The sequence below is a fragment of the Anopheles stephensi genome, chromosome 2, assembly GCF_013141755.1.
Source record: "Anopheles stephensi strain Indian chromosome 2, UCI_ANSTEP_V1.0, whole genome shotgun sequence".
In the NCBI taxonomy this organism is placed as follows: domain Eukaryota; kingdom Metazoa; phylum Arthropoda; class Insecta; order Diptera; family Culicidae; genus Anopheles; species Anopheles stephensi.
In genome coordinates, this window is record NC_050202.1 from 11,385,839 (window position 1) to 11,411,127 (window position 25,289).

Here is a 25,289-nt window from a genome sequence, read left to right on the forward strand (position 1 = left end):
CTCGTGTTTTGTTGTTTGTGTGTTTATTTGCAGGAAGCAATAGAACGAAACGAAACCGAAATTGTTGGTGGGTACGCTAGCGAGTGGGCCTCTTCATTTTCTATCCTATATTCCGATTTTTCGGGTGCCGAAAACCACTGTGGTCAACCATACCGGACAAACGATCTAAACCAATTTGCTTATACCGAGCACTCACACACACACACTGTTGCATTTGGTGGTTGCATACAGTTTCATGTTCTTTATTTCTTCTCGATAGTTCGCAGGAGTCGCTTAAAGTAGTAGAGTTATGAAATAATTTTACATTCACTGGCACACGGCGTGCGTCGTGTCTAGAAGCTGCCCAAACCGAGCGGTTTCCGGCCAGGCCACTGTTCCTTGGCGTATTTCTTCTTCTTCGGCTCGTCCGACGTGTCAGGTTGTTTCTCCCCGGCTTTAGCTGGAAGATAGATCAATCGATCGCGTTCGTTATTACGATGGGGGACACATTGGGAAGCATTGTTGACTTACCATTGTTGCTGATGGCACCACCACCACCGGATGCGGTCGTACCCGGCACAGCAAACATAGGAACCGAGGCAGTCTCCCGGACCGGTACCGGCGTTGGGTTTACATCCGGTGCCGGATTAGGCAACAGTATGCCCAGCTTGGTCGACAGTCCGCTCGGTGTGGTGTCCATATCGAACCCGCCGAAGCCACGCCCATCGGCCGTCGAGCCACCAGAACCACCGCCCGGTCCACCCCCATTCCCCCCGTCAGCCGGATCGATTCCGTGGTAAAGGCTGGGCGGTACGTTCGGGTGCTGCTGGCCACCGTGCATACCACCCGCAAGCTGCTGGCCGTGTAGATGGAAGCCACCGGATTTCATCCCACCGGGCACGACGACCGATGTCACGATGCCCATATTGTTTTGGACCTCCATTTTGGCGCGTTTCGCCGATACCGGCACCACGGTCGATTGAATAAGATTGCGGAACCGTCCAATCGAAGGATCAATGTCCTCCGGGTTGATGATAATTTCATCCTCATTAAACGCAACACCTTTCCGCTTGTTTCGTTTGCTTTTTTTGTACGAGTTGCCACTGTTGCCGCCCGGTCCGCCGGTACCGCCCGCACCACCAACGGTACCACTGTCGTCCGATATACCCAGCATCGAAATACGCCGGTTGTGTGCCGTATTGTACTCGGTAAGGTTCTGAAACGGTAATCATTTAACGCTCGTGAAGCGATTGTTCCCGCGCCGGTGTGTGTACTTACATCCAGCTCGGTTTGACTTTCCGGCAATCCCAGGAAGGTGCCATCGCTGATGTCCATCATCGGTATGTCCTCCATAATGTTTGTGCGTGAACCAACGGTGGGTCGCTCGCGCAGTATGTAGTGGCGTGTCGAGGCGCCGAAGCTAAATTGGCTGTTGATCTGTAGCTGCGTTGGTTTGTTCGCTTCTAGCCGTACTGAACCAATAAATGTGCCGTGTGCTAATGCGTGCAGGGAACAAGGAAACGAAATTGGACTCAAATCAACATGACACTAGGTACACGGGTGGTGGTCACACACACACACACACTAAGCCTAACACTTACTGCTGCCCAGATCTACCAAGTAGGCGATGTGCAGATGCTTGTGGTAGACGAACGCAGCGTGTACACGGGAACAGGACGCATGGTCAATGCAGAAATCGTTCATCTGTGGATTGCGCCCGAAAAGGTAGCATCGTTTTTCGTCGATCATCAGCTTCTGGATCAGCTTGTCCTCCTTCATCACATCCAGATGCAGACCGGTCGGTGGTTTTCCGGCCCTACAAAAATACAGAGGTAGGTGCAACAGATTAGCGGTGCAATTGATGGAGGCTTCGTCGTCGCTTACCAAGATGGAATATCATAGTGATTGGACATTGGCGTTAGTTGTGGGTAAAAGTGGGTTGCGCTTGATGTGTGTGTGTGCTTTCACACGGTGTGCTTAAACTGTCCGCTGCCTGTTTTCGGGGCCGAATTTCCCGGCAAACATGTTTATTGGAAAATAATTTACCCCAAGCGTACACACAACTCACGTACGGCACTCGAATGTTTTTCTCCCTATCGCCTGGTTTGAGTTTGCCAGGCTGCATCATGCACGCAGCATGCAGTTTGACAGTTGATAAAACATTTGTGTTTGTATGGGTGGATTCTATACGGACTTCAATAATTCGAGGAAAAAGAGCAATTTAATGTTAGTTCAGAAAAAAAAGAAGAACATGTGTAAAAGAGCAGAACAAAATCGGTTTATTTAACAACACATTTCGCAAATTTTCTATGGCTCAATATTCTCGCGCAATTGAAAAGCACCGCAAAAAGCATCGTTTGACAGTTGCTTCGTTGAAAGAGTGCGATTGTTTTGACATTTACTTCGTCAAAGCCGCGACACATCGAACGGGTGCTTCGGCAGAGGTGGGAAGAATTTTGGAATGCAGTAGCCAACCATCGGAAGAAAACCCGACTCAATGAGCTCTCTCAGTTTCGGTGTGTGCGGACGCGTTTTGCTGCGACCAGTGGTACGTACGAACGGTGAACGGTGAAAAGTGGAATTTCTCTCGGACGAAGCACCATCATCCAGCCGTGTGCAGTATTGCGATCGCCGTGCAAGTCGGAAACTGTGGCCAGCTTGCATGAAATTGGTGTGAAAAGTGATTACAAAATTTTGGGTGTACGGGCGAAGCCGTGCCAACGTGACCCCATGGCGACGACAGCGGTGTTCTTCTCTCCACGGGAAGGCACTGTGTGTGGCTAGGTGTGTGCGAGTGTGTGTGTGCGAAAGAAGAAAGCGACGTTCGCCCGTCTGTCTGGCTGGCTGGTTCGTTCCGAGAGTGTGTAAACGCAGGCAACGCAATCTGCGCCTACGGGCTGATTATAGAACGCGGTTGTATTAAAAGAAAACGGCAAACCCGACGAAATCGACGCATTTTCCATCGTCTTCTCCGTGCGGTGTACGCTGTTTTTCCACGTTGACGTTGAAGGGTTTTTTTTGTATCGTGTGCGGAGAATACAGCGAACAACACACAGAGCCGCTCGCCACAGCCTGCTTGTGGATGATGATGAAAACGGTTGTCCAACACGTCGGTGCCTGTGTGCCTTTGGCTGTCGGTAGAGCGATCCCATTGTGTGTGTTCGCTTGACTACGCCGACTCGCCGTCGATGGCGGCTGATCCTTGGTCGGCGGGTGCGATTGGCAGGGAAAAATCAGAATTTTTGGATAAAATATTCCCCACAGACGGTTTGCTTTTTTCACGATTCCTGAAACGTCGTATTGGCCGCCAGCGTTTTTATTTTCGCTGGGGAAATAGAGTGGGAAGAGAAATAGGTGTGTGTGTATATGTACGTGTGTGTGGAACAGAAGAAGGAAAAGTGCAAAAGTGGTAGCGAAAGTGTGGCACCGGTTTTTCTGTCACCTCTCTTGCCCACTCTCTCTCACTCGCTCTCCTTCTTATCCCCCATGGTGACACTTGAAAACTACGTCACATGCGTCAGGGCAAAAGAAGACAAAACGAAGAAGAAAAGTAGTTTTCTTGTGGTTCATCCTTCTCACTCACTCACTTGTCCTAGTAACAGCACCCTTTCTTTCACACGTATGATACTTGCACCTTCAGCATTTGGGGTAGCGTGTAGTGCGTAGGAGTACGATTCATGTGATTTTCGATACGCGTATGTATGTGTGCGCCCAGCCGTGTATGTGTGAGTCCGTGCTGTTTTCATTCCGCCGAGCGTGTGGGAGTATAGAGAGCGTGCGTGCCCAATTCGTGTGCGTTGTTTTTTTTTGGTTCTTTTTGTCCGCGCGCGACTTTGATCGCCACGACGCACGATTCATTATACTTTTTGGGGCCATGGAAGGTAGAACAAGATGAAAAATTGATAGGAAATGGGGCGAAAGACGTGAACAAATCGGCTCGATCGATCGCAGCAAGGATCAATGCATTCGTTTGTTTGTTTGTTTGTGTCGCGTGTGGTTGCGTGTTTAGCGGTTGTGAGTTGAATACTTGAGCGCTCTTCTCGTTGTTGTTTGCTGTTCGGAAGCATAATATTTTCTATCGTTTATTTCGTGCTTTGTTTCATCCAGTGTGACGACAGTGTAGTGTAGTAGGGTAGAAAGCTATTTGCGTTTTGCTTCACTTCCTTCGTTTGTGTGCGTGCGTGCGCGGGTGCGTGTGTACCGACGAGAACCAATAAACCAGCAGGCAGGGAGGGGGAAAAAAGGTGGCAAAAGTGCAACAACACCACAACAAAAGCGAAAGAATCGACTCATTTCGCCTACTTCGTTGGTGTGTTGGTGTGTGTCCCTCTCTGTGTAACGTGTGTGCGTGCGCGTGTACGTGTGTTTATAGTGTTCTCCACTGTCAGCTGTCAATTTAGAGTGAAGGCGCCGCCTGCTAGTGGAACGCAAAATTGGATTGAAGTAAGCGGTTCAGCGTTGCGTCGTCGTTCGTACAAAGCAGGCAAACACACAGCTACACACATCCGGCAGACGCACATACAGCGGTGCCAACCATAAAAGGTGAGTTAAATGGGGTAAAATATACAACACCTATCTCGCTCTCCACAGTATGAATAAACAACCAACCCTCTAGAAGGGGGGAGAAGGTGTGGGATAGGGAAACGTGCGGAAAGTTGATCATTCAATGTGCTAACGAAGGTGACGACTCTTTGTTTAATGTTGATTTTTTCAATCAACTCGACCGAGAGTTGTGTAGCGTCAGTTTGCGCTTGGATTAGAACCAATACTAACCCTGATGCCTTTTGGAAGTATGCTGAGACTGTATACTGCTAAATGTTATGTGAATAATACCAAACAATTGGTCTGAAATAAGGATCAAGTCCGCTTCTTCTTGATTACCACTACAACTTCGATATTACTCTGCCAGCCATTTTCGGCTTCGTTGACTTAAATTTACCCTTAGATCTTGATAATGAGTTCTTGCTACGGGAAGACAGTACTGACGGGGTTCGATGTCAGGTGTTGCTGAAATCGCCACTGCCATCGGCATACTGGACAGAGTCCAGAAATGGCATACACATTGCTACTACATCCTGAATGCTCTGTATATACGACCCAGTGTAAAATATTTGAAAACTTGTCCCGTTGTTCAAGGGATTAAGTCAGCTCATGTATCACACTGAATTGCCATCCAAAATTATTTGCCGATTCCAACATATCTAATAGAAGAAAATATATATCTGAAATGTTAGTTTGCTAGAGTTTTAGCGGATGTAGAGTAGAGTAGATGTCCGAGGGTACCAACCTTTCAATGAAGTATAAATTAATTTGTTTATTCCGTTCACTTTTACTCAAAGTTAAATTTCTACATTTGTTTAACAATTTTCTAATCGCAGTTCTAGATAAATGGAAAATCTTTTTAAAAATGTTAAAGGTGGGAAAATTAGAATTAAGTTTTTTTTTGGTTTGAAACATCTGATAAAAATATGTAAAAACTGGAAAAATATGGTCGATTTTATCCTGAATTTTGAAAAGCTCTTAATTTTTTTGTTTTTTTTCCCAATTTTGACAATATTTTGTTTGAATAATTTGCAAATACTGCATTGGTCAAAATACATTTGTGAAGCTAGTTTTTTTTGGGTTTTGCAAAGCAAATTAATCAATTTAACATGTATTGTTTGGCAATTTTATGACATTTCACTGACCCTGCAACGTCATCCCTTGTTAATGCCGGAGTCTGCTGCATACATATTTCCACCAAATAAAGCGACCAAGAATTCACCCGGCCTGTAGATGTGTGTGTGTGTGTGTGGTAGTGTACACTGATACAGTCGGGAACCACAAACAAAAGCCGCACACGCGCGCATGCATATTTTCCCGTACGTTTTCTCGCAAATACACACAATCGCACGCCACCCTTATGGAGCCGATGCTTCTTTTATGCGCACACACACAAACTCAAGGGATGGGTAGGGGGGAGAGGGGGGGTGGGGGAGGGTACCCGTATGCTTTCCCAATGTCATTCATGACGGGCTGGTTTTTGGTTTATTGGTCTCGTACTATAAATAGTACTACACACAGAGCACCACCACTACTACTACTCCAACTACCAGCACACCCAACATAAGCAGTGTGGAGAGGACAGTTTGTGGACTACTGAGCATCCGTTTGCCGTCTTTATAAGTGTCCAGTGTGTCCGGTTTTTAGCGGTGCGATTTATGTTTTAATTTCCTCTATTCAAAAAAAGCTAAATCAGACCGATTGCTTTGAAGAGCTGGAAGTCTCTCCAATGTTGCCTACCAACACACAACACCGCACATTAATTTGATGCTTGCCAAGAGGATCTACATGAAAGGGCAACGTAGGCATTTTGAGCAAACAAAATCGAAACATCATTGGGGCTACTCTTTTGCGTGTGTGTGTGTGTGTGTGTGCTGAGAATTTAGGTTTTTTTTTTTTGCAAGGACTTGCTCCACCGCTTGGTTGGAAGCCCTTGGGTTGGCATGTGTCGGCAATTATGATTCTTCAAGCGGCTTGTTTGACGATCGATATGGCAAATTGTGTTGTGTCTATTTTCTAATGCGAGTGCCGCAAAATGTGGTTTTTCACTGGCAGAAGCGAATGCCGTAGTAAGGTTCACCAGGAACGTACGTATGGTCAGAATGGTGTAAACAGCTGGTAAATAATGTTACGATTATTGCATGCGTAACTCCCGAATCGGTACACGAAATTGTCTGCCGAAATTAGGAATCATTAATTATTGCTTGTATACTTAAAAGCATTTCATGGATAATTAGGCGGTTTATATTTATTAATACAGACTTCTATATTGGCTCTCTCTCTCTTTGGCCCAAAGACCCCTTAGGTCATGCCTACCATTTCTGGCTTACTGGACTTAATGATACCACATAGTTGGATAATCAAGTCCTCGCTACGGGGGAAGGGTCCCGGATGGGATTCGAACACTGGTCCTGCCGTATGAATCGCCTCTACCACCAGGCCGCCCCGAAGTGTAGTGCTTATTGGCACTTTAACCTCTAGAGAACTCGGCCTGCCATTTCTGGATTCCTTGACTTGAGTTAAGTTTAGGAACACTACAGAGGATATTTGAAATTTATCCTTAGTTGTTGATACTTTAGCCTCAGGAGTTCTTGGTCTGCCATTTTTGGCATCTGTATGACTAGGCTAGCTGAAGAAAGCCTGACGTACCACTGACTCCACCAGGTTGCTTCAAGACCAAGGTAATAACACCATATCGCATCTGAGCTGTAACTTTCCTCTATTTAGTATACAAGATCTACTCAAGTCCTAATTAACTCAACTAAGGAAATCTTAGCTGTGGAGGTATTGAGGATATTTGGATACTAGAATTTCCTTTCAATTCTAAGCAAATCTTCAGTCACAATAAAAAGCTGCAATCTGCAATCTACTCATTCCTCCGATCCAATGTTTATGTGTCCCCATATGCATGGAGTGGTAATAGGAGAACGTCTCATCTTGCACATCGTCCTCATCAGCATCCATTACCACACGATATTGACCCCCACCAGTGCTGTGTGCCAATCTGGAACTTCACATTGATTTAAATGCCTTTGTTTGGAGGTTGAATACGCGAAATGGCAATGACGTGCACGGAATTCTTAAGCAAAGCCATGAAGTGCCTCCATCTCACCCTCACCACTATTCGCATTCCAATGTCTCTTGGTCTCGATCGGTAGTTTCTAGCGCTGTCCCTCCATCATCACACCATCACGTCTATGCGATGAGTGCAGGCCGCTGCTAGACGGATGACCAAACGGTGGTGGTTTTTCATCCAAATCAAGGCTTTTTTTTTCTGTTGCATATGTGCTAAAACGGTGTGTGCCGATGGAGAATTGGCATGATCGTAGATTTCTCCATTGTTTAAGTGTGTCTCGAAGAGGGTACTTGGCTGTGCCCAATCACGTAATATGGCGCCTATTGAGGTTCGTCTAACGGGAAGGTCCATGTGGCATGAAGAAAAAATAAAAAATTCGTCTCTTGCGTGCATCATGAAAATGGTGTTTATGCATTATTTCTTCACGCAAAAGTTGGAGGAAAAAAGGCTAGCCAAACGCCAATATTTGCGTGAAACACTGTACGAGAAGGTTCGCTTCCTTCTTCCCTGCAGCCGTGAGTAACTTCCAAAGCAGTATACACTACTGGGATATTAAGTGCCCAACCATCATCACCCATTCGACATGTTTCACCGTCGGAAAGCAAATCAAACACGATCGACTGGGGCGTGATTGCGTGAGCGAGGACTGCTACTGGGCCCAGTCTCACTCGAGCCACTCGCACGATTCAAGCCAAAGATCTCGCTCACTGCCACAATTTAAATCAAACCAGTCCCCGGCCATGGGAAAGTAAGAAAGCCAAAGCGAGTTTTCCGCCACCGGCGTGGTGAGGGTTGTAGGCTGTGGTAGGCAGTAAAAACGGCTTAACGATAGCGTAAATTGTGGGGGCCATGGGAGTTGCCGCTTAGTTCATAATTTAACTATTATTATTATTACGATGTGAAACGTAGGGAGCCTGGTTAACTTTGGGCGCCCGGCCCGGCGGGTGTAATTTATCCGTTTGTAACTGAGACTTGAAATTCCAGCATGGTTGTAGGGGGGGGCGAGGGAGGGTCTCAATGTGAAAAATAAGGTTAATATATTGCTTGAGATGTTCTTCCGGGTTTCGTCAATAGCCTTCCAATGTTTGTAGATTTGCTCTGTTTATTTGAAATATTTTTTAAGTCCAAATCCTCTAGACTTACGAGTTTCCAAAATTAAAGCCATACTTTACTTCAAATATGGAAGATTATTTTTTATTAAAACAAATTGTTTTCCAAGAAGAAACCACCAAAAATACAGTATTTGACTCTTATAACCCACAACAGTTAGATCTCCCCAAACTGTGCATGTCATATTGATAACGACTCCTGTTGCTAACACGAAGATATTGGTGTCAAATCCAGGTCCAGATGGTCTACTCTTTTGTAGAACTGATTATCTGGCTTTGGGTTAATCTAGCCAAGGAAGCTAGAGATCTCAGAGCTCATAGGACTCTTGAAGTTTCCATGACAAAGAGGAATTATATGATTGAAATCTATGTACAAATGACTTTGGCAACCATTGGCTGTCAAAATTCAGAAGTTTTCTATGTTTGAGAAGCTTCAATATATTCCTTAGTTATCGAACTATCCCATAGGTATCTAGAAATTTACAAAAATAACAATTAAATTGGATGTCCATTGCAATGTTCTACTAATTTCTCGGTTGGTGGGAGCAGCTTTACATTTTATATTATGAGCCAAAAAGCATACTCATTGTTATTTTCATGCAATATTTTTTGTTGGAATCAAAGAAAAATAGTAGTCTATAACTATAAAATGTATTTAAGCTATTTTTGCGATAAAAGTTAAACATGTTACATTATACTAGATCTACCTGTACAACACACAATCTCGTGATCACTACGGACGATGTAACAGTGCGCCGTACACCGCCGTTTCCATTTCGCGATGGATTATTCATTCATCTGCTCGTTTAGGGCTATGTTCGAGTATTCGATCGACAGCAACGAGGCGGCATGGGAGAGGGAAATCCCTCCCATCCATATGCAAAGTAACATACAAAAAAAAAACACACCAACACACACAAACATTAACGGCTCGCGGATATACACGACCCGTTTACTACGCAGCAGTACGCTCGGTCATCGAGATCACGAGCAAGCTGGGGCCCAAGTAAAACACCCCCTCCCCCCACAGACGGGGGGGGGGGGGGGGGGGGACGCTTTGTGTCGTCGCTTTATGAGCGTTTCGAACGCAAAAAGAGGGAGGTATGGCCATAAAAATAAATCAGCATTGCGCGCTCGTGTGTGTGTGTGTGTATTACCTGTATGATCCACTTAGGATGATTTAAAAATTGTTGTTCTGGGGTAGTTAATTTTATTTTACTATGAGGCCTTATCCGGGAAGAGTGTTTTAAATGCTGGTGTTTTGGGATTAAATACCAATTAATGAGTAATTACGATACGAAATCACCTGCGTACGCAGTCAATCGATACAAAGTAACCTACTTAACGTTTTCACATTCCAATGTCCCGAAGACAAGATGGAAAAACGATGTGGGTGTGAAATTCTTGACGCTCCTTTTTATATCGTTTGATGAGCCAGAAATAGGTTTATTTAAATCATAATCCGCCGCTCTCGCCGCAGGATACACTCTCGGGTGTTGTATCCTGTGTTGCTTGCTACTATTTATTGTCCTAAATTACACTGCCGCCCGTGGGGAAGCTGCAGATACGCTGAAGATCGTTGTGTGTGACGCAGTTTTTTTTTAGAATTTAAATTATTTTTAAACTTCTCGTTGTGAGTCGCGCGTATGGGAGTGGAAATATAATATTTTAGTTCGTGCATGATCGTGCGTTGCCTAAGGGTGAGGCAAGAGCGGACAGCGCTCAGGTAGTGTTGTGGCGGTTTGTCTTTCGATGAAAGCGCATGTTTCTCACGTGGCCGGTGGTGTGACGATGAGATGAGAAGAATTTAACACTCGCAAAGCGCCGTCTCAAACTCGGCAAACCCCTACCACGAGGGGAAACGACTGTAAGTGACTGGCTGACTGAAAACGGAAGAATACCAAAAGGATGATTTGGCACATTGCACCAACCGGGGCATTCCTGGGCAAGTGGAAGTGTGTTTGTGTGCAACAGTGGGTAATATCTGCCGTCGGTGTGCAGTTTGTTGGTTCGAGTCTCAAATGCAGTTCCTGTGGCAGGTGAATAAGTTTAGGTTATTAATAATCGCGCTCAAGAAATTCAATTATCCTGACTGTTTGAGATTTTTGCTGCCACTAATTGTGTTCTAGCTTTTCTAGACTTCCTGGGGTTACTAGACTTAATGATACCATGTAGTTGAATAGTCAGTCCTCACTACGGGAGTGATGGTCCGGATGGGATTTGAACCCCGGTCCTATCGTGTGAAGACCGGCGTAGTTATCGTCTCAGCCACCGGTCTACCCCGCGGATTGTGTTCTATCTATTGTACTTGTATCAATAAGGTCTCTAAATTATTCATTTAGCAGAATCTAAAACTTGAGAATAGAGGCCTTGGAATTCTGGGAGACGCATCAAGTCCAACACTCCATCGTTTAATTTACATTTAAGCCTACCAAGTCTCCTCTGTCCAGGTGGCCTAAAAGGACTTAACAGGTTGGGTCGTTCGGTGCCATTCTCATGGCATGACCAAATCACCTTAGACTGGCGAGTCTAGATTCGAGCAGAAATTCCATACCTCCTCTGTCCATGAGGACGGTCCAATAAGACTTTACGGGCTGGGTCGTCCGGCGTCATTCTCATGACATGACCAATCCACCTTAGCCTGGCAAGTCTAAGTCGGTGTACTAAGGTATCACATCACACGGCATTGTAGGGGTTAGCGCCTTGTTAATCTCCAGTTAGAGATTTAGTGCCACTTGGTCGATCCTTTGGTAAGCCTTCTGCTATGGTGTAGAGTCTCCCTCTAATGTGTCTTCCGCGTCAGTACCTAGATTAGCATATAGACGATCCTGCTCACTAGCGTCAGATTGATTGGGAAGGCAGGCAAAGTCCCCAGGTTTATTAAAAAAAAAAATAAGACGAAGTCACACATGGCGCCAGTTATTGCCTAGATAGGTTTCACCCTAACCCTGTCATCATAAGCGCTTCTTCACAGCACAGCACTCAATGCGCACCCTAATCGCAAAACAAATGGCAGTCCTTGGCCGACGAAGGATCCCAACATTACTTGAACATTAGAATTTTAAATCACTTCCTTCCGAATGTTCCGAACCAGCGTTTGTCTCCGGCGGTGGTCGATTGCACTTCGGGACACTAATTGAAAGCGAACTGCAGCTCGCCCGATCGCGCACCATATTCGTTTGCCACTTATCTGCCGTGATCGATCTTTCCGATTTGCAACAGCGGCGCATAATAATCGCCAGCGATATCCTCATTTGTCGGCACCGGTCGTCCGGTTCTCCAATGTTTTGTTCCTCCACCCATCGGAGGAGTGGACATTATGGCTACGACCGCGCACGCTACCATTGCGGCGTAGACAAATGAGTACAAATGACGTTGATTGCGCGTCTCCACCACCGGCACCACCGGCACCACTGTGCCTTCACGATGTCCATTCCGGGGCAAGATATCTCGGAGGGGATCCTTTTTTGGTTTGGAGGGTCGGATCGGTCGCAAATGAGCGCGAGCTGGGTTCTCTCGTCGTGGTGTCAAGATGCAATTTTTGGAGTCGTGCCACCATCACCATGGATGCCAATGCAGGAAGCCAGCCGTTCGTGGATGCATATTTAGAGAACGTCCCGAGGAGTGAGATTCCTTGGATGGGTGTTGGTGGTCGGTCGGTCGGCTGGGAGCAGTGTGTCTTTGTAGCTGCGAGTCTAAACCCAATCAGCTGACAAACTCTGTTAAGTATCGCGGCATAATCGGCACGGAACGTCAAGCGGCGATGCATTCCTGTCAATCACCATTCGCCGATTTTCTTCATTGAGCTCCGCGTACGTACGGCGGGTCTGCTGGAAAACAGGTTGTGCCTGTTAGTTTTTGTGTTCGTTTATTTATTGTTTCCCCACCAATTCAATCCGCCAACCATTCCGATTTCGTTTATGTCTCTCGCACACACATTTCTTCACGGTTGATCGTTTGTTTGGTGATATGCGACCATTTTACGACTCGCGCTCCTCTTGACGGATAAGGCGGAAAAGGATAAGGTTTTGTGCAGAATTTTATATCATTTCTCGTGCGCATTTCGCACATTTGTTCCTTTTTTTTTTTGTTTGCTTGAGGGAGTTTGGGAATGTTTGGTTCGATCTTTTTACTACTACAGCCTGTAAATCTCGCTTCTTTGCCTTCAACTCTCCTGCGTTTTGGTTCGATCCACGCGTCCGAGGGCCGAGGTAATAAAATTGATTTTTATTCAAATGCGAATATGGTAAGCCGCTGACTACGCACACCCACACGCCGGCGGAGGCCAGCTCGTTTCGCATGTTTCTTTGTTTAATCCGCCCAGCCTGTAACTTCTTACCGAAGCTTAGCGAGTGCTGCCCAGGATTGTGCTGCGTGATGTGGAGGGATGAGTCCGGGGTAGGTTGAGACAATTCGCGGCAAACGAACGACCTGCCGGAAGGCCAGCTCTTCGGCAGGTCGCGTACCGAATGGGGGATTTATCGAGCGGATTAAACTCGGGATGCTTTCAAATTGGCAACTTGATCGGCGCTCTTGTGTACGTACGTTGTGTCACTGTAGCGATTCGATTGAGAGGTTTCCAATTGGGTCGTGGGACAGTAACGCAGGGGTCCACATTGGCACTAAAGTTTAGCAAACAGTTCTGCAGGGAAATGTTTTTGAGATGATAGCAAGGAAAACCGAAATTGATGGCATATAAATTGAGCATAATATTCTAATGCACGATATGATGAAGCTCTATGGCGCCGCTTTGCTTCGGAGGTACGTGCTATATGGGTCTGATTGAGCTCTCGCTATATGGCGGGATTACGATAAGATGCTGTGAGCTTATCAAACGAAGAACGGTTCTGTATATTTTAACCAATTTATTGCACCGCTTCTCGTGACGGATGTTCAATACGGGAGGTATTTCCCATACTTTGTTTGGCTCTTGAGGCTCAGTCCGCACAGGTGTGTAAATTTAACGGCGAACCTATCAAATTTTATTGTTATAAAAATACGGATCCTTGATGACTTCCCTATCATATCTAACTCCAATGTCCACGAAGCTGCAAAAAACGAATATTCGCGAGATTCTTGTGAGTGTCCACAGGATGCGATAATTGGATTTTGAAGTTTTTGGAACTTGGGATTAACCAGGAAGTCGATGTTATTTCAGGCTCTCGTCGAACTACAGTAGACTAAAACAGATTGCTCCTGGTAGGAGTGTCTCGGGGTCTACCCCGGTATTTTTCAGGAGCATTGGAGTTCTTCAGGAGCACTGGAGTATATATAGTCCAATATTTAAATTCCATATTTCATTGGCGGAATCGAAGTGGACTCGTGGATCCACTCCAGATACTTCCATATCCCTTAACTAGCTCAGGCCCAAACATTTCTTCTTTATTGGCCCCTAACGACCTCTTGAGAGGTCATGCCTGCCATTTCTGGCCTACTAGGCTTTTTTTTGATACTGCATAGTAGGAGAGTCAGTCCTCACAATATGGGGGAACGGCCCAGATGAGACTTGAACCCCGGTTCTGCCGTGTGAAGACCAGCGTCGCTGTCGCAACCACCACCGGGCCGCCCCTGGATGGATCAGTAATAAAGACTTAATAATCACAAACGATACGTGGCATGAGGTGCTAACAGTGTCAGAGGCACAAAATAATGGAAAGGTTAACCAAATAACCCTGTACTGCACCGATATAACCATATTAAATTTACGATCGTTAGAACAAAATGCCAACGTGCTCCTAGAGTGTGTAAGAATCCAACTCCCTTCCTTCTATCAGCGTGTTTTGTTTATGACGTTTCCTTACCTTATTGAAGCTGATGGTGCTAAATGTGGAGCTTTATCGATTTTCCGAAACCGTTCTGTTTGCTGAACTCATTCCATTCTTGTTTTCTTGTTTCTTTTCTGTGTACCGCCACTAGGAGGTGCGGTTACATTTGAATATCGGATTTTGATGGTGGTGCCTCGTGAAAGTTTGCCGGGTACTGCCACGGAATAGCTTTATTCGTTTGGTTCGTTCGTTTTACGAAGACTATTTGCGAACTCGGTACATCCCGCGCCAACCACCACCACCCTACAGACGTGACCTTTTTCACGCATTTTATTTTCGTCCAGCGTCTACTGCGCCCCATGCCGGGCCTCTGTCTCTCTCTCTCTCTCTCTCTGCGTCGGTTTCTTGAAGACTTGAGCAAATATTGTTCTATCTCTTCAACCGTGTACGATTGGCTGGCGCAAAGGGAAGAGGACCCAACGCGCACCTACAGGCAGACGATGACTAATTTTCGTGTTGCCAAAACGTACCGAACTCCTCCCGCTTTTATGGTGTGACGAGTAGTTGTTGGCTGCTTTTTTTTGCTTTTTGTTTTTGCATACCGACAACACCAGCTTCTCCTGGGTGTCCAGAAGATGGGGTTGCCAAAGTTTGATGACCGAACCGAATGTGGTGGACAGAACTACTTCTCCACCCCCCCAAAACGGGGTGGGAATAATGATCTTGAATCTGTCGAGTGAACAAACCGGGCCTCCTACTATTCCTTTCGGTGTAAGTGGTGGTGTCCATGAGTTGTCATGAGTCATACTGACAGGCGAGTCAATGCTGTACGTTAAGTGGAGCTCCCAGTAACCTGGCTGGGCCTACTGGTGTTACTTTATTTCTGTTCTGAACCGTTGAAGGTCTTGGGAATCTACAATCTTGAAGTATGTTCGGGAAGTAACTTTGCAAAAATATTCTTCAACTTCTTCTAATGTCTATACCATGGTGTCTCCCAATATTCAAAAACCATCAAGTTTTCCTCAAGTTGAGGTATCGATTCTATTGCCCCACACAAGCTTGATTCGCTTACCCTCTCACCCTGTAGGATGTCAAACACCTCGGCGTGACGTCACAAGGTTGACAGACGCGAAGGTTACATGATCGCCCAAGCAATCGCCATTGAGAAGCAGGGAGGGAGGGAAAAAATCAAATCAAGAAAGCAAGACAAAAAAAAACAAACAATCATTCCACCATTTTGCCACGCCATCAGCGCGAGCACAGATAGATCATCGTGCACTAATAAGGAATGTCGATGGCGTTTCGTGCCTCGTGCTTTGCAAAGTCGTCAAAGTCGCGGATCGGGGCGCAGAGTATGCGGATCGGTGGTAGTAGGAATGTGTCAGATGGGAGGTTAGAGTTTTGTTTTGTTTTTTCCTTCAACTGGAGACTACTCCCGCGAAACGTTTTCGGCGGTGACTGCTCCAATGCCCCAACAAGTCAGCTGAGTTGTGTTGTCACTCGAGCCGGCTTTGAGTCACAAAAGGCTGGTCCGGTACTCGATGGCGACGACTCGACGACCAAGAGTGGCCACTCGAAAGACGCCACGTTTTGGGAGGAAGCTCTCACAATAGGTGAGGCACCACAGAAACTGAAACAACGAAATGAATCTCCATTTGCCTGGACCTGGGTTATTTTTCGTGTTGGCTTCTGTCGATGAAGATGATGATGATGTGATAATGATCGCGGTAGCGGGTCCCTGGTTTCGATCCCATCATTTATTGCGCCATTATGCTGGCGATCGTGCCACTACACACCCACTTTGCTGGAGGTGGTGATGGTCAGTACTCTACGGCTTTTTACGTCTTTCAGGTGACGTAAGTGGGGCCTTAATTCGACTCAGTTTCAGGCACTGCGATTTATTCAATTTATTCTGACAATCGTTCCGGCGGGTGTAATGACTTTTCAACACTGAAGCAGCCCCCCAACTGTGGCAGGGACAAGCGATAGATAGCGTGGAAATCGATATCATCGCTAGAGAAAGTTAGGTATTTCCTAACCACTCGAGAGTATCGTACTTGTACGGCGTTTGTACAAACGAAACATTGAGAATGAGTCCAATGCCATTGTCCTCCGGGCGCTCAGGGGTGAGCAATTTTTGCGCAACATTGAGTGTTGTAACGTCTAGGAATCTTTACAGGGTACTAGGACATTGAAGATGTCCTGGAAGATTTTGCTCAAAATTATTTAAAAATCATTGATGAGGTATCAAAAATGTCATTTTTTGGCATTAGAAATTCGTTGTGGACTCGTCGATTTCTGCTCACCTCAATAGCTCAAAAGAGCACTAGTACCGGCGGTAGATGAGGATGCGGCGCCGGTCTTCACACGGCAGGATCGGGGTTCAAATCTCATCTGGGCCGTTCCCCCAGATGCGTTAACAGTAAGTCTAGCAAGCCAGAAATGGCATGCACGACCTAAGAGATCGTCATTCCAAGAAAGAAGAAGAAGAACGCATCATTCTGAGGTGCTAGGACATTGAAGATGTCCTGTGGAAGAATTAGCTCAACAGTATTTCAAAATGATTGATGATTTTGGCATTAGAAATTCGTTGTGGACTCGTCGATTTCTGCTCACCTCAATATCTCGAAAGACCTCAAGCAGTTTCATACTTCAAGTCGTTCCTCTTCCTGGTTCGTTCTCAAAATAGCCTGACCTCCTCAATAATCCTCAATATTTTTTTTAAATCAAGATTGAAACATTATTCGAAATAACAGCGCCATCTATAGTCGCAAATTTATCCCCTCAATATTCTAAGGACACAGCTTCATCATGAATACTTGCCCTTAACAGAGATAGAGATAGTGCCAATCAAATAGGAAAGGTTGCCCATCCCTGTTCGTGCCTTGGCTGAATGTTTACTATATCCCTCCTGTTACGTTACGCTGGGTTTTCCCTTTGATTCGTTCGAGAACATTCCCACTTTTCCGGCCACTGACATTTTCACATGGCCAAGGGTTCCTCTCCCCCCCCCCCCCCCCCCCCCCCCCCTTCATCCTGGCTCAACCCCGTCAGTGGCGACGCATACAGTTCAATCTCTCTTTTGTGTCCCATTGTCATCCCGAACCGTCAATTCTTGACTTTTTGCCCGAGTTATCTCTGCCGTCGTCGTCGTCGTCGGTCGCTGATTTCCGTGAAGCCCTACTTCGCAGTTGCGACAGCGGCAGCTCACATTTGTAAGAAGGAAGTGTGTCGCAGGTCGTTACACTTTTCGGTGTGTGTGTAGTAAGTGCAAAGTCCTCGGGTGCATTTCTCGATTCCCGGTGTTTGAGTCCTATTTTTTCCACCGACGATTGCATTGCAGTGATTGTCTGGGATGAGGAAATCGTTTGGGTGTTGGGTGGTATTTTTTTTTTGTTGCCTGTGCTCTTCTTCTTTTCATTAGGGCTATGGCATGGCGCTCGGTTTCCTTGATCGGTTCTATTTTTGGCACGGTATACGGGGGCCCTGCCATTACTCTTATTGCCGTAATTTGTGCTCATTTTTGTCAATGCACCTTCTCTGACTCATGGTACAGGCAGGGAAAAGGGCTTAAAGTTGGGAAAACAAACTGCGGAATTTAATTTCACAATTGTTGGAACACAGCATTAAGCGAATCGTTGAGTAATTCTCATTCGCGCCACGTCTAGACATTTTTTAGGGTTAGCTTGACTCAGATTTTATTATTACAATTTTTTAGTAACTTTGTCTCAAAATTAGCTGCTAGATCACCTCTTTCCCCATTGTCTAGATTTCCCATCCCGTGAAGTCCTTTCCAATCCCTTGGGTGTAGTATACCAGCTCTACCGTGTGTGCTATTCTTGCCGTCTAGTATCTACCTTTCGCTTTTTTTTTCGCTTTCGCTGCCTGACGAGCCTGTAGATAAGCAACATTTGAATTTTTCGCACACGCACGGCGGCCGTCCCATTTTATCTCCCGCCTGATGGGGCGAGCTTTTCCACGAAATGACGTCAATCGGCACCAACGCGCGCTCCCTTTTAAGGGACAGATGGAGTATCCGCTAAATCGCATCGATCGGCGCAGAGGTTGTGTTTTTTCCCATTCCCCCTTCTTCTGCCACATAACCTCAAATGGAAGCACAAATATGGATGATGAACGTATTTCTGACGTGATAATGTGGTGAAAACTTATCGCTCATTTACACACACACACACACAAATCGTTGCGCCATAAAGGGGAAAAATGGCGGCGTGTGCAGAATACCGATTGATACTGAGAAATGGAAATGGAATTTAGTAAAATCCGGAAGATATCATACACTTCAGCTCGCGACTGGCTACGAATGAGGAGAATAGCTCAGGTTTGCCGGGGGAGGGTTTCGTGCACGTGGCACAAGAGCACACAAACTATGTGCCAAATATTTTCTTGTTGCAGTGCTTGAGGTGCGCTAATTGGTGTCGGTTAGGAGGTAAGGAAGCATGAATGAACCAATAAGCACGTACGTTCGCCAGTCTTTAGGTTTATCTATTGCGTTGTGCTCATGAGCAAGCAAGACTACAGTGTGTACAATTCGTTTGAGGTTTTGGTGATTTTATGGCCGTTTTTGCTCTTCATTTTGGAAGGTTTACTCTTGTCCAAAGTCTCCAATAAAGCTTCAACTTTAACTTGGTCTTATGGATTGGATATCCTGGACAAGATATAGAATTACGTCTTCTAGCTGTGCATCGCCAATAGCAATACTGACGATTAAGGACTTTTTCCATTAGATTCAGTTTCTGGAATGAAGTCCATAACTCGATACTCCTTGAGGCGATCCTCAATTTCCTTGCTGGCCAAAATCTCTACCAGTTCTTGTCTGGAAATACAGTAAATGCTTTTATTCAAGTATCCTGATGTAGTACTTGGCATAAAGTTTTGAAGACGAACAAGTCAATTCTAGCATTCCGGAAGAACTAAGCTGCAGGTCAAAAATGTGTGAGGATGCTTTACTTGGACTTCATAGACGAACGAATACATTAACCTAATATCTGAGAAACAATCTCTTGATATTCATATTGTTATCCATCTCTTGACGGATAGTTCCGTAGATTATTTGTAGTTGCTCGTAGCAAAGGGAACTCTGCCTAATTGTACCAGTAATATCTAGACATTCTCCTACCACATCTACATAGCTCTATAGAAGCTGGACGAAATGTAGTGCTGCATTCTCCGTACGGGTTTGAGGACTAAAGTTTTGGTTTTTGAGATCATATGATAAAGAGCAAAGAGACATATCCATTAAGTTATCTAGCCGATGGGTTTAATGTCTAAATTTCCTCAACAAAAAACTATTCCCTGGATTTTCGAATTAAGGTTGGCGAACGTCAGCTCTAATAAGCTCTATATAAGATAGTTTTTCTTACTTTTAATCAACCTATTTTTGAAGGAGCTCATCCTCCTTATCAAACTAAAATCTTTTGCCAAAAATACCGCCGTAAGCTCTCGGGATGAATTTATTAACATATTGTTTTACCACTTCGTACAAACGGCGGGCAGTGATGATGTGTGCGAAACACACAACGACGAGGATGATTTGAAAAATCGAGCAACGAAAAAAAAAAGGACGAAGGTAATCCTTGAATATGCGCTACCTAAAGCCACCCCGAAGCCACTCCAGCACAAACGTAATCGGTGGAGAACAAAAAACAAATCGCAAAGAAAACGTTGCTAAAGCTTTGCATATTTTATGAATTTTCGTTTGTTTGAACCGCCCGGTGTGTTGTGGATTGTGCTGGCAGGCGTTTTACCTGCACACGGTCACAGATTGAGCGGAAGGAAGAAATCTAGCTTTTTAAAAGGCATGGGGGTGTATCGGTGTTGTTGCGGAATCGATATTTCCTGTCATTTGAGGTTTGTGCAATCCAAGCTGCAACGCTCGATATGTGCTTGGCAATTCATGTGGAAAATAAATATGAAAAATTAAGCAGAAGCAGAATGAATGTAAACAACTGCTCCACTGGGCGATGTTTGATTGTTTAATGCGCTTAATTTGATACTGCGCTGCGGGGGGGGGGGGGGGTATAATCTATCCTTTCGGGTGGAAAACGGTTTCAAAAGCATCACGAGATCGGGATGAGTTTGGTGGACACACAAAACAGAACATTTCCCTTTCTCGAACGCTCTCGAACACTCATCAACGGCGTGTGTGTTTTTTTTGTGTGTAACACGACCCCCTGAAATCTGGTCCAAGTTCTCGTTGCTAGAGTGAAATCAGTCCGGCCATCATCATCATCACTCGGGCCCAAGATTGACACATCTACTGTGGAACGGGGGATGCAGAAAAGAAGGGAGGATGAGGGTCAAAAGGGAAAAAGAGGTTTTCCCAACCTCACACAAGCTCCCCGAGAGCGCGCGCATGGGGGGGGTTTTGCCCTCAGGAATTGGAAAACTCTTCTTTTTTTGGTGTGTATGCGCTGTGTTTTAAATCGAACCTGTGTTGGTTGGTTGGTGGAAATTTTCCCCTCCGACATAATTTTCCGGCTGCGCTTGTTTGTTATTCATTAGAAGAGTATATACAGCCGCTGGCCGAGTTCAAATGGCCGAGCTGCGAGCTGTGTACTTTAAACCGGGGGACCAAAAACGTTGGAGATGCCCGTTTGGCTATTTGTCGATCGTGTGCCAAATGTGTTTGTCTTTTTTTCCGACTGCGTTGTAGGAATTTTCCCAACCATTGAGCTCACTCCCGTCCCAAAACACGCTCTACCTCCTTCCGGCGATAGGGAACAATCCCTGAACGGTGTGTGATGGAAGCTGCAGCTCCGTGAAAGGATTCTCATCCGTAAGGTAAAGCCGAAACGCGACACCCGGGCAAACCATATGTTTGGTGTTGTGATACGCTTTCCCCACTAAGCGCGTTTAAAATCGGCGTAATCGGGGAAAAAACTCGGTAGAACTGTGGATGGTCACTTGGACGGAGGTGTTTATTTAGCTTTACAGTGTGTTTAGCCGTTGAATGCCAAGAAGCTACAGCTTTGTTATTGCTTTTTGCTGAGTGAAACCGAACACATAGTCGAACTGTCAGGTTGGTTCGTTTGTTTTGTTGGCACCTATTCTGGACTACATTATGGCTAATGACGGTTTGAAATTCTGCCGATGTATAGCAGATGTATGTATATTCGTCAACACAAGAAACTTAGTATTGACCTTGGGAAAAGGAAACGCTTTTCAATGTCTTCCACATGAAATTGGGATGGAATGTCAAGAGTATTATTAAAAATCAATTTAGCGTTCATCAGCGACATCTTATGGGAGCAAACTCATCAATGTCTATTTCGACATTCAAACGGATGTCTTCAACAAAGTTCGTTTCTCCTTAATGGATCGGCCAACACCTTCAAACCAATTCTGATTGAGATGTTGGGGACATCTTTGATCTGAGATTTGACAAAACATTGAATTTCTTGCCCAGAATCTTATCTTGGGGATTGTCTGCTTAGCACTTCAGGCCTAGAAGTTGCAGAACGTTGAAGGTTTTAGGTCCTAGTTTTTTTTCATCAACTTCATCAACTAGGGAAAGGATATTGATATTGGGTACGGGGTGTCTCAATAGATCAAACTTATTCTCTTCGTTTGCTCTGTTTCGTTGAAGTCAAATTGTGTCTTGTACACAGTAATGTCTCGATAGCATTGACTGTTAATAGGTAAAGCTAACACCTAGTAGCACTTATCCTATTAAAGTTCCTCAAAACTCGTCAATATTTATCATCGTCCTTTCATGTGTGTCCTCAGGATCTTTGACCAGAGCTTTCAATATGGCATGTCTAAAAGAACGTTTATGGGAAATGATTGAGTATACTTTGAAGACATCTTGTCACCTACTACTTGGAATCTAAACTGTATCGTGCTAGGCTACAACAGATAAGCCATCACGAAGGCACCAGCATACTGATGCAAATGCAACCAAACTCCATCATAAACATGCTCCATTACCAAATTCTTAGAATTCATAGGAAGCATTCTCACATGATCTCACGTTGACAGAGATTACTTTTTTGTAGTCCCCCCTTGTTCTATCCATTCTCCGTTGACGCTGGACCATCCTGCACACTACGAGTTGTGTACACTTGAAAGTTGTTTTCCATTGCATAGGTTCTTCCCCGACACAGGCACAGCATAACAGCAAACACACTGCGGCGGCGGCTGGTAACTTGTGGCGGTCGTTCAAAAGAATTGCTTTTTTGCTTCGAAATTCACTTTCAAAGCACGTTTGCGCGGTGCGAGTGTTTGCGATTTGCTGTGGCCGTCGAGAACGGGTGAGTTCTCGGCCATCATCGGTGCTGTGTACTTCTCATAGTGCGCTGGAATGCACCCGCTGGTGAGTGTGTCTATGTATGCACTCGTCACGATACGCTGAAAATAGATGCAATTAATTTGTGCTGCAGCAGTGTGTGTGGTGTGTGGTGTGCCAGTAAGCGAAACACTACACCGGTTGATTGCTAGGCGTGCTTAGAGGACAGGTTAAATGAAATGAGGGTTTGCCATACTGTCGTGTGCATGTAAGATTCTGTTTATTTTTTGCCTACGAAGTGTCTTCCTAGATCTCGGAAGAAGCTTCCATATGTTCAGAATATGCACACGCGACAGCTCGGCAAGTTTTAGTAAATATTGCAGCAATGTGTGTTTGGACTAGGTTCGCAAGCATCGAACGTTGCTGCGTAAAGTGGCAGCAGATAAGATAATTTATCAGTTTTTACTTTGTTCAACAAGGAAAGCAGCAAAAAAGGAGGAACGTTTAGATAAACAAACGCGAACGCGAACTGCAACTGGGCGGGCGCCCTGTACAGCCTCAACTACTCGCAATCGACGTTCGACGTGCAGCGGTGAACGAGCGTGCCCAAGCTTCAACGAGCACACAGAGCGCGCGCAACAGACGGTGTGTGGTATTAAATGCAATTTTAATTAACCTCACAAACTATTCGAAACATTTGCCATTTAGTCGTGGAGATGCTTGGCCGCGTGGAAGGTAGACAGAAGAGGAAGCAAGCAAAAGGGTTCTCGGAGAGGCTTTTTGCGCCACGTGGCCACGGTTACGGCACGGCAAACATATTTGTTCAATTAGTCGGTTTTTAAGATGGTTGAAATAGTTACAACCGTTTTGGAAACCCATCGTAATGCAGCGTGGAGTTTCATTACACTCATGATTTCCTTAACTTCCTGTCACTTTTTTATGAAAGTTTGGATGGTTGCTCTCTTGCAGCACAGTAGACCCTCGACGGTTTTATGCAAACTTTTAGCTTCAAAATAGCTGTCAAAATCATAAACATAGAGCAAATAATTGTGAAATTTGTGTGGTATTTTGACAGATGCAGACACCCAAAGCTTCAGATAGTCGTGCGTAAGGCTGGATTCACAACTCCATCGTATACTTTTTTTTACGCATGGTTTTATATGTGATTTGACAGATGACCTACGTTACGATAAACAACATAAGGAACGGTCGTCTGTCAAATCCCATACAAAATTTGACATAACCATGCGTAAAAAATGTATACCGAGTTGGATGGAGTTGTGACTACAGTCCAAGTAGCTAGATTACCCGCGAAAATAATAAGCAACACTTTTGGTCTAAGTTTTGACAACTGACAGCTGAACTGTCAACAAACTATTGGCTTAGCTGTCAAAAAAAATGGGCTAAACTGTCACAAGATGAAAAATAATTGCAGAAAACTTATCGAAAAAAAAATCAGAGCTGCAAGCGTCTGATAGACTAGCCTGTGACACTGTCTATATTGGTAAAAGATTGGTTGGCTCATACTACATCATTTCTAGTAGGTCCCACCACATTCAAATCATAAGCATTTTCAGCGCGAATTTTTATTTTTATTAAGCTAGATAGTTTGAAATATATTTCATTGGGCTAGAATAGTAACAAACCTATAAATGTTGTTAAGCTAAAATTGAAATTTCTGTTACTTTACTAAAAATTTTGAAATTTGTGAAAATGTATGGTTGAACAAGAAGCAAATGCAAGAAAGAGCAGGTATATCTTCTTACCAACCAGCAAAGGTCACGATTTGTTGACCTTTCGCTTGCATCATTAATTTATTTAATGAATCTGTACGAATCTTTCGGCCTGTTTTGCTTGTACAAACCGCCGTTGGTAAAAAAGCGGTTCGTTTTTTTTAAGCAAGCCTTGTTCATGTTTCTTTTTCTTCCTTTTAACATCCCTAAAACAGCAATACGGCCAGGCCGTTCTTTATGAATAAAAAAAAAAAAAACATCTCTAAAACTTTGAATCCAAAAACGTTGCTTAACAAGCACCACACCATTTTTTTTCTTTGCGTCGGATCACATGTACGGTGCGCGCACTGTTTGTTTAACACTGTTTGATGAGTTGTTTTATTTTTTTTTGCATTTTAACTTCCTCTTCTCTGTCCCGTGCTTTGCAAAACGAATTAGCCTTAAATTGTGCAAAGAAGAAGTGGCGCGTGCCAATAATGATGATGCGCAGACCCGTTGATCTGTACGGCGTGGGGAAGAGATTGGTTTTTTTGTCCTTCTTCTTCTGTTCGTTATTGTTGTCGGTGGTTACTGTTAATAACAATAATTGGGTAGATCGAAGCTTAATCGAGGTGGTATGGTGGTCGGCTGCAGCCACAAACCACAACACACACCCTCGCGAGATTGTGAATAATCATGAAAACATTAGCGCCTTCCTTCTGGTGCTTCTACCTCTCTCTGTGTGTGTTTGTGTTCCATTTTGGGGTGTGAAGAAATCAAAGCACTAAGAAAAAGTACCGGCTACAACTTTTAAATGTACACACAGACAAAAAAAGGCAGATGAATTAAATCACCCGGTAA

At 44.8% G+C, this 25,289-nt stretch overlaps 2 protein-coding genes across 9 annotated transcripts in view; one reads left to right on the forward strand and one right to left on the reverse strand.

Annotated features, from left to right (window-relative positions):
• Window positions 1-6: 6 nt before the first annotated feature.
• LOC118503976 (nuclear inhibitor of protein phosphatase 1) lies at window positions 7-2,141 on the reverse strand. The gene is made up of 5 exons (XM_036037911.1): window positions 1,864-2,141; window positions 1,581-1,795; window positions 1,258-1,475; window positions 511-1,195; window positions 7-439 (listed from the first exon to the last, which is right to left on the reverse strand). The coding sequence occupies exons 1-5, from the start codon at window positions 1,890-1,892 to the stop codon at window positions 333-335; spliced, it is 1,254 nt and encodes a 417-aa protein (XP_035893804.1). The 5' UTR covers window positions 1,893-2,141; the 3' UTR covers window positions 7-332.
• A 232-nt stretch (window positions 2,142-2,373) lies between these two features.
• The window catches only part of LOC118503958 (serine/threonine-protein kinase Genghis Khan), a 54,211-nt gene continuing 31,295 nt past the window's right edge, over window positions 2,374-25,289 (forward strand). For 5 of the 8 annotated variants that reach the window (XM_036037849.1, XM_036037845.1, XM_036037850.1 and 2 more), the window contains exons 1-2: window positions 2,374-2,527; window positions 4,087-4,521. The gene's annotated coding sequence lies outside the window, so the exon portion shown is untranslated. Of the gene's footprint in view, window positions 2,764-4,086; window positions 4,522-25,289 lie in introns of all 8 variants that reach the window. The other 3 variants (XM_036037847.1, XM_036037848.1, XM_036037846.1) reach the window with 3 other exon arrangements.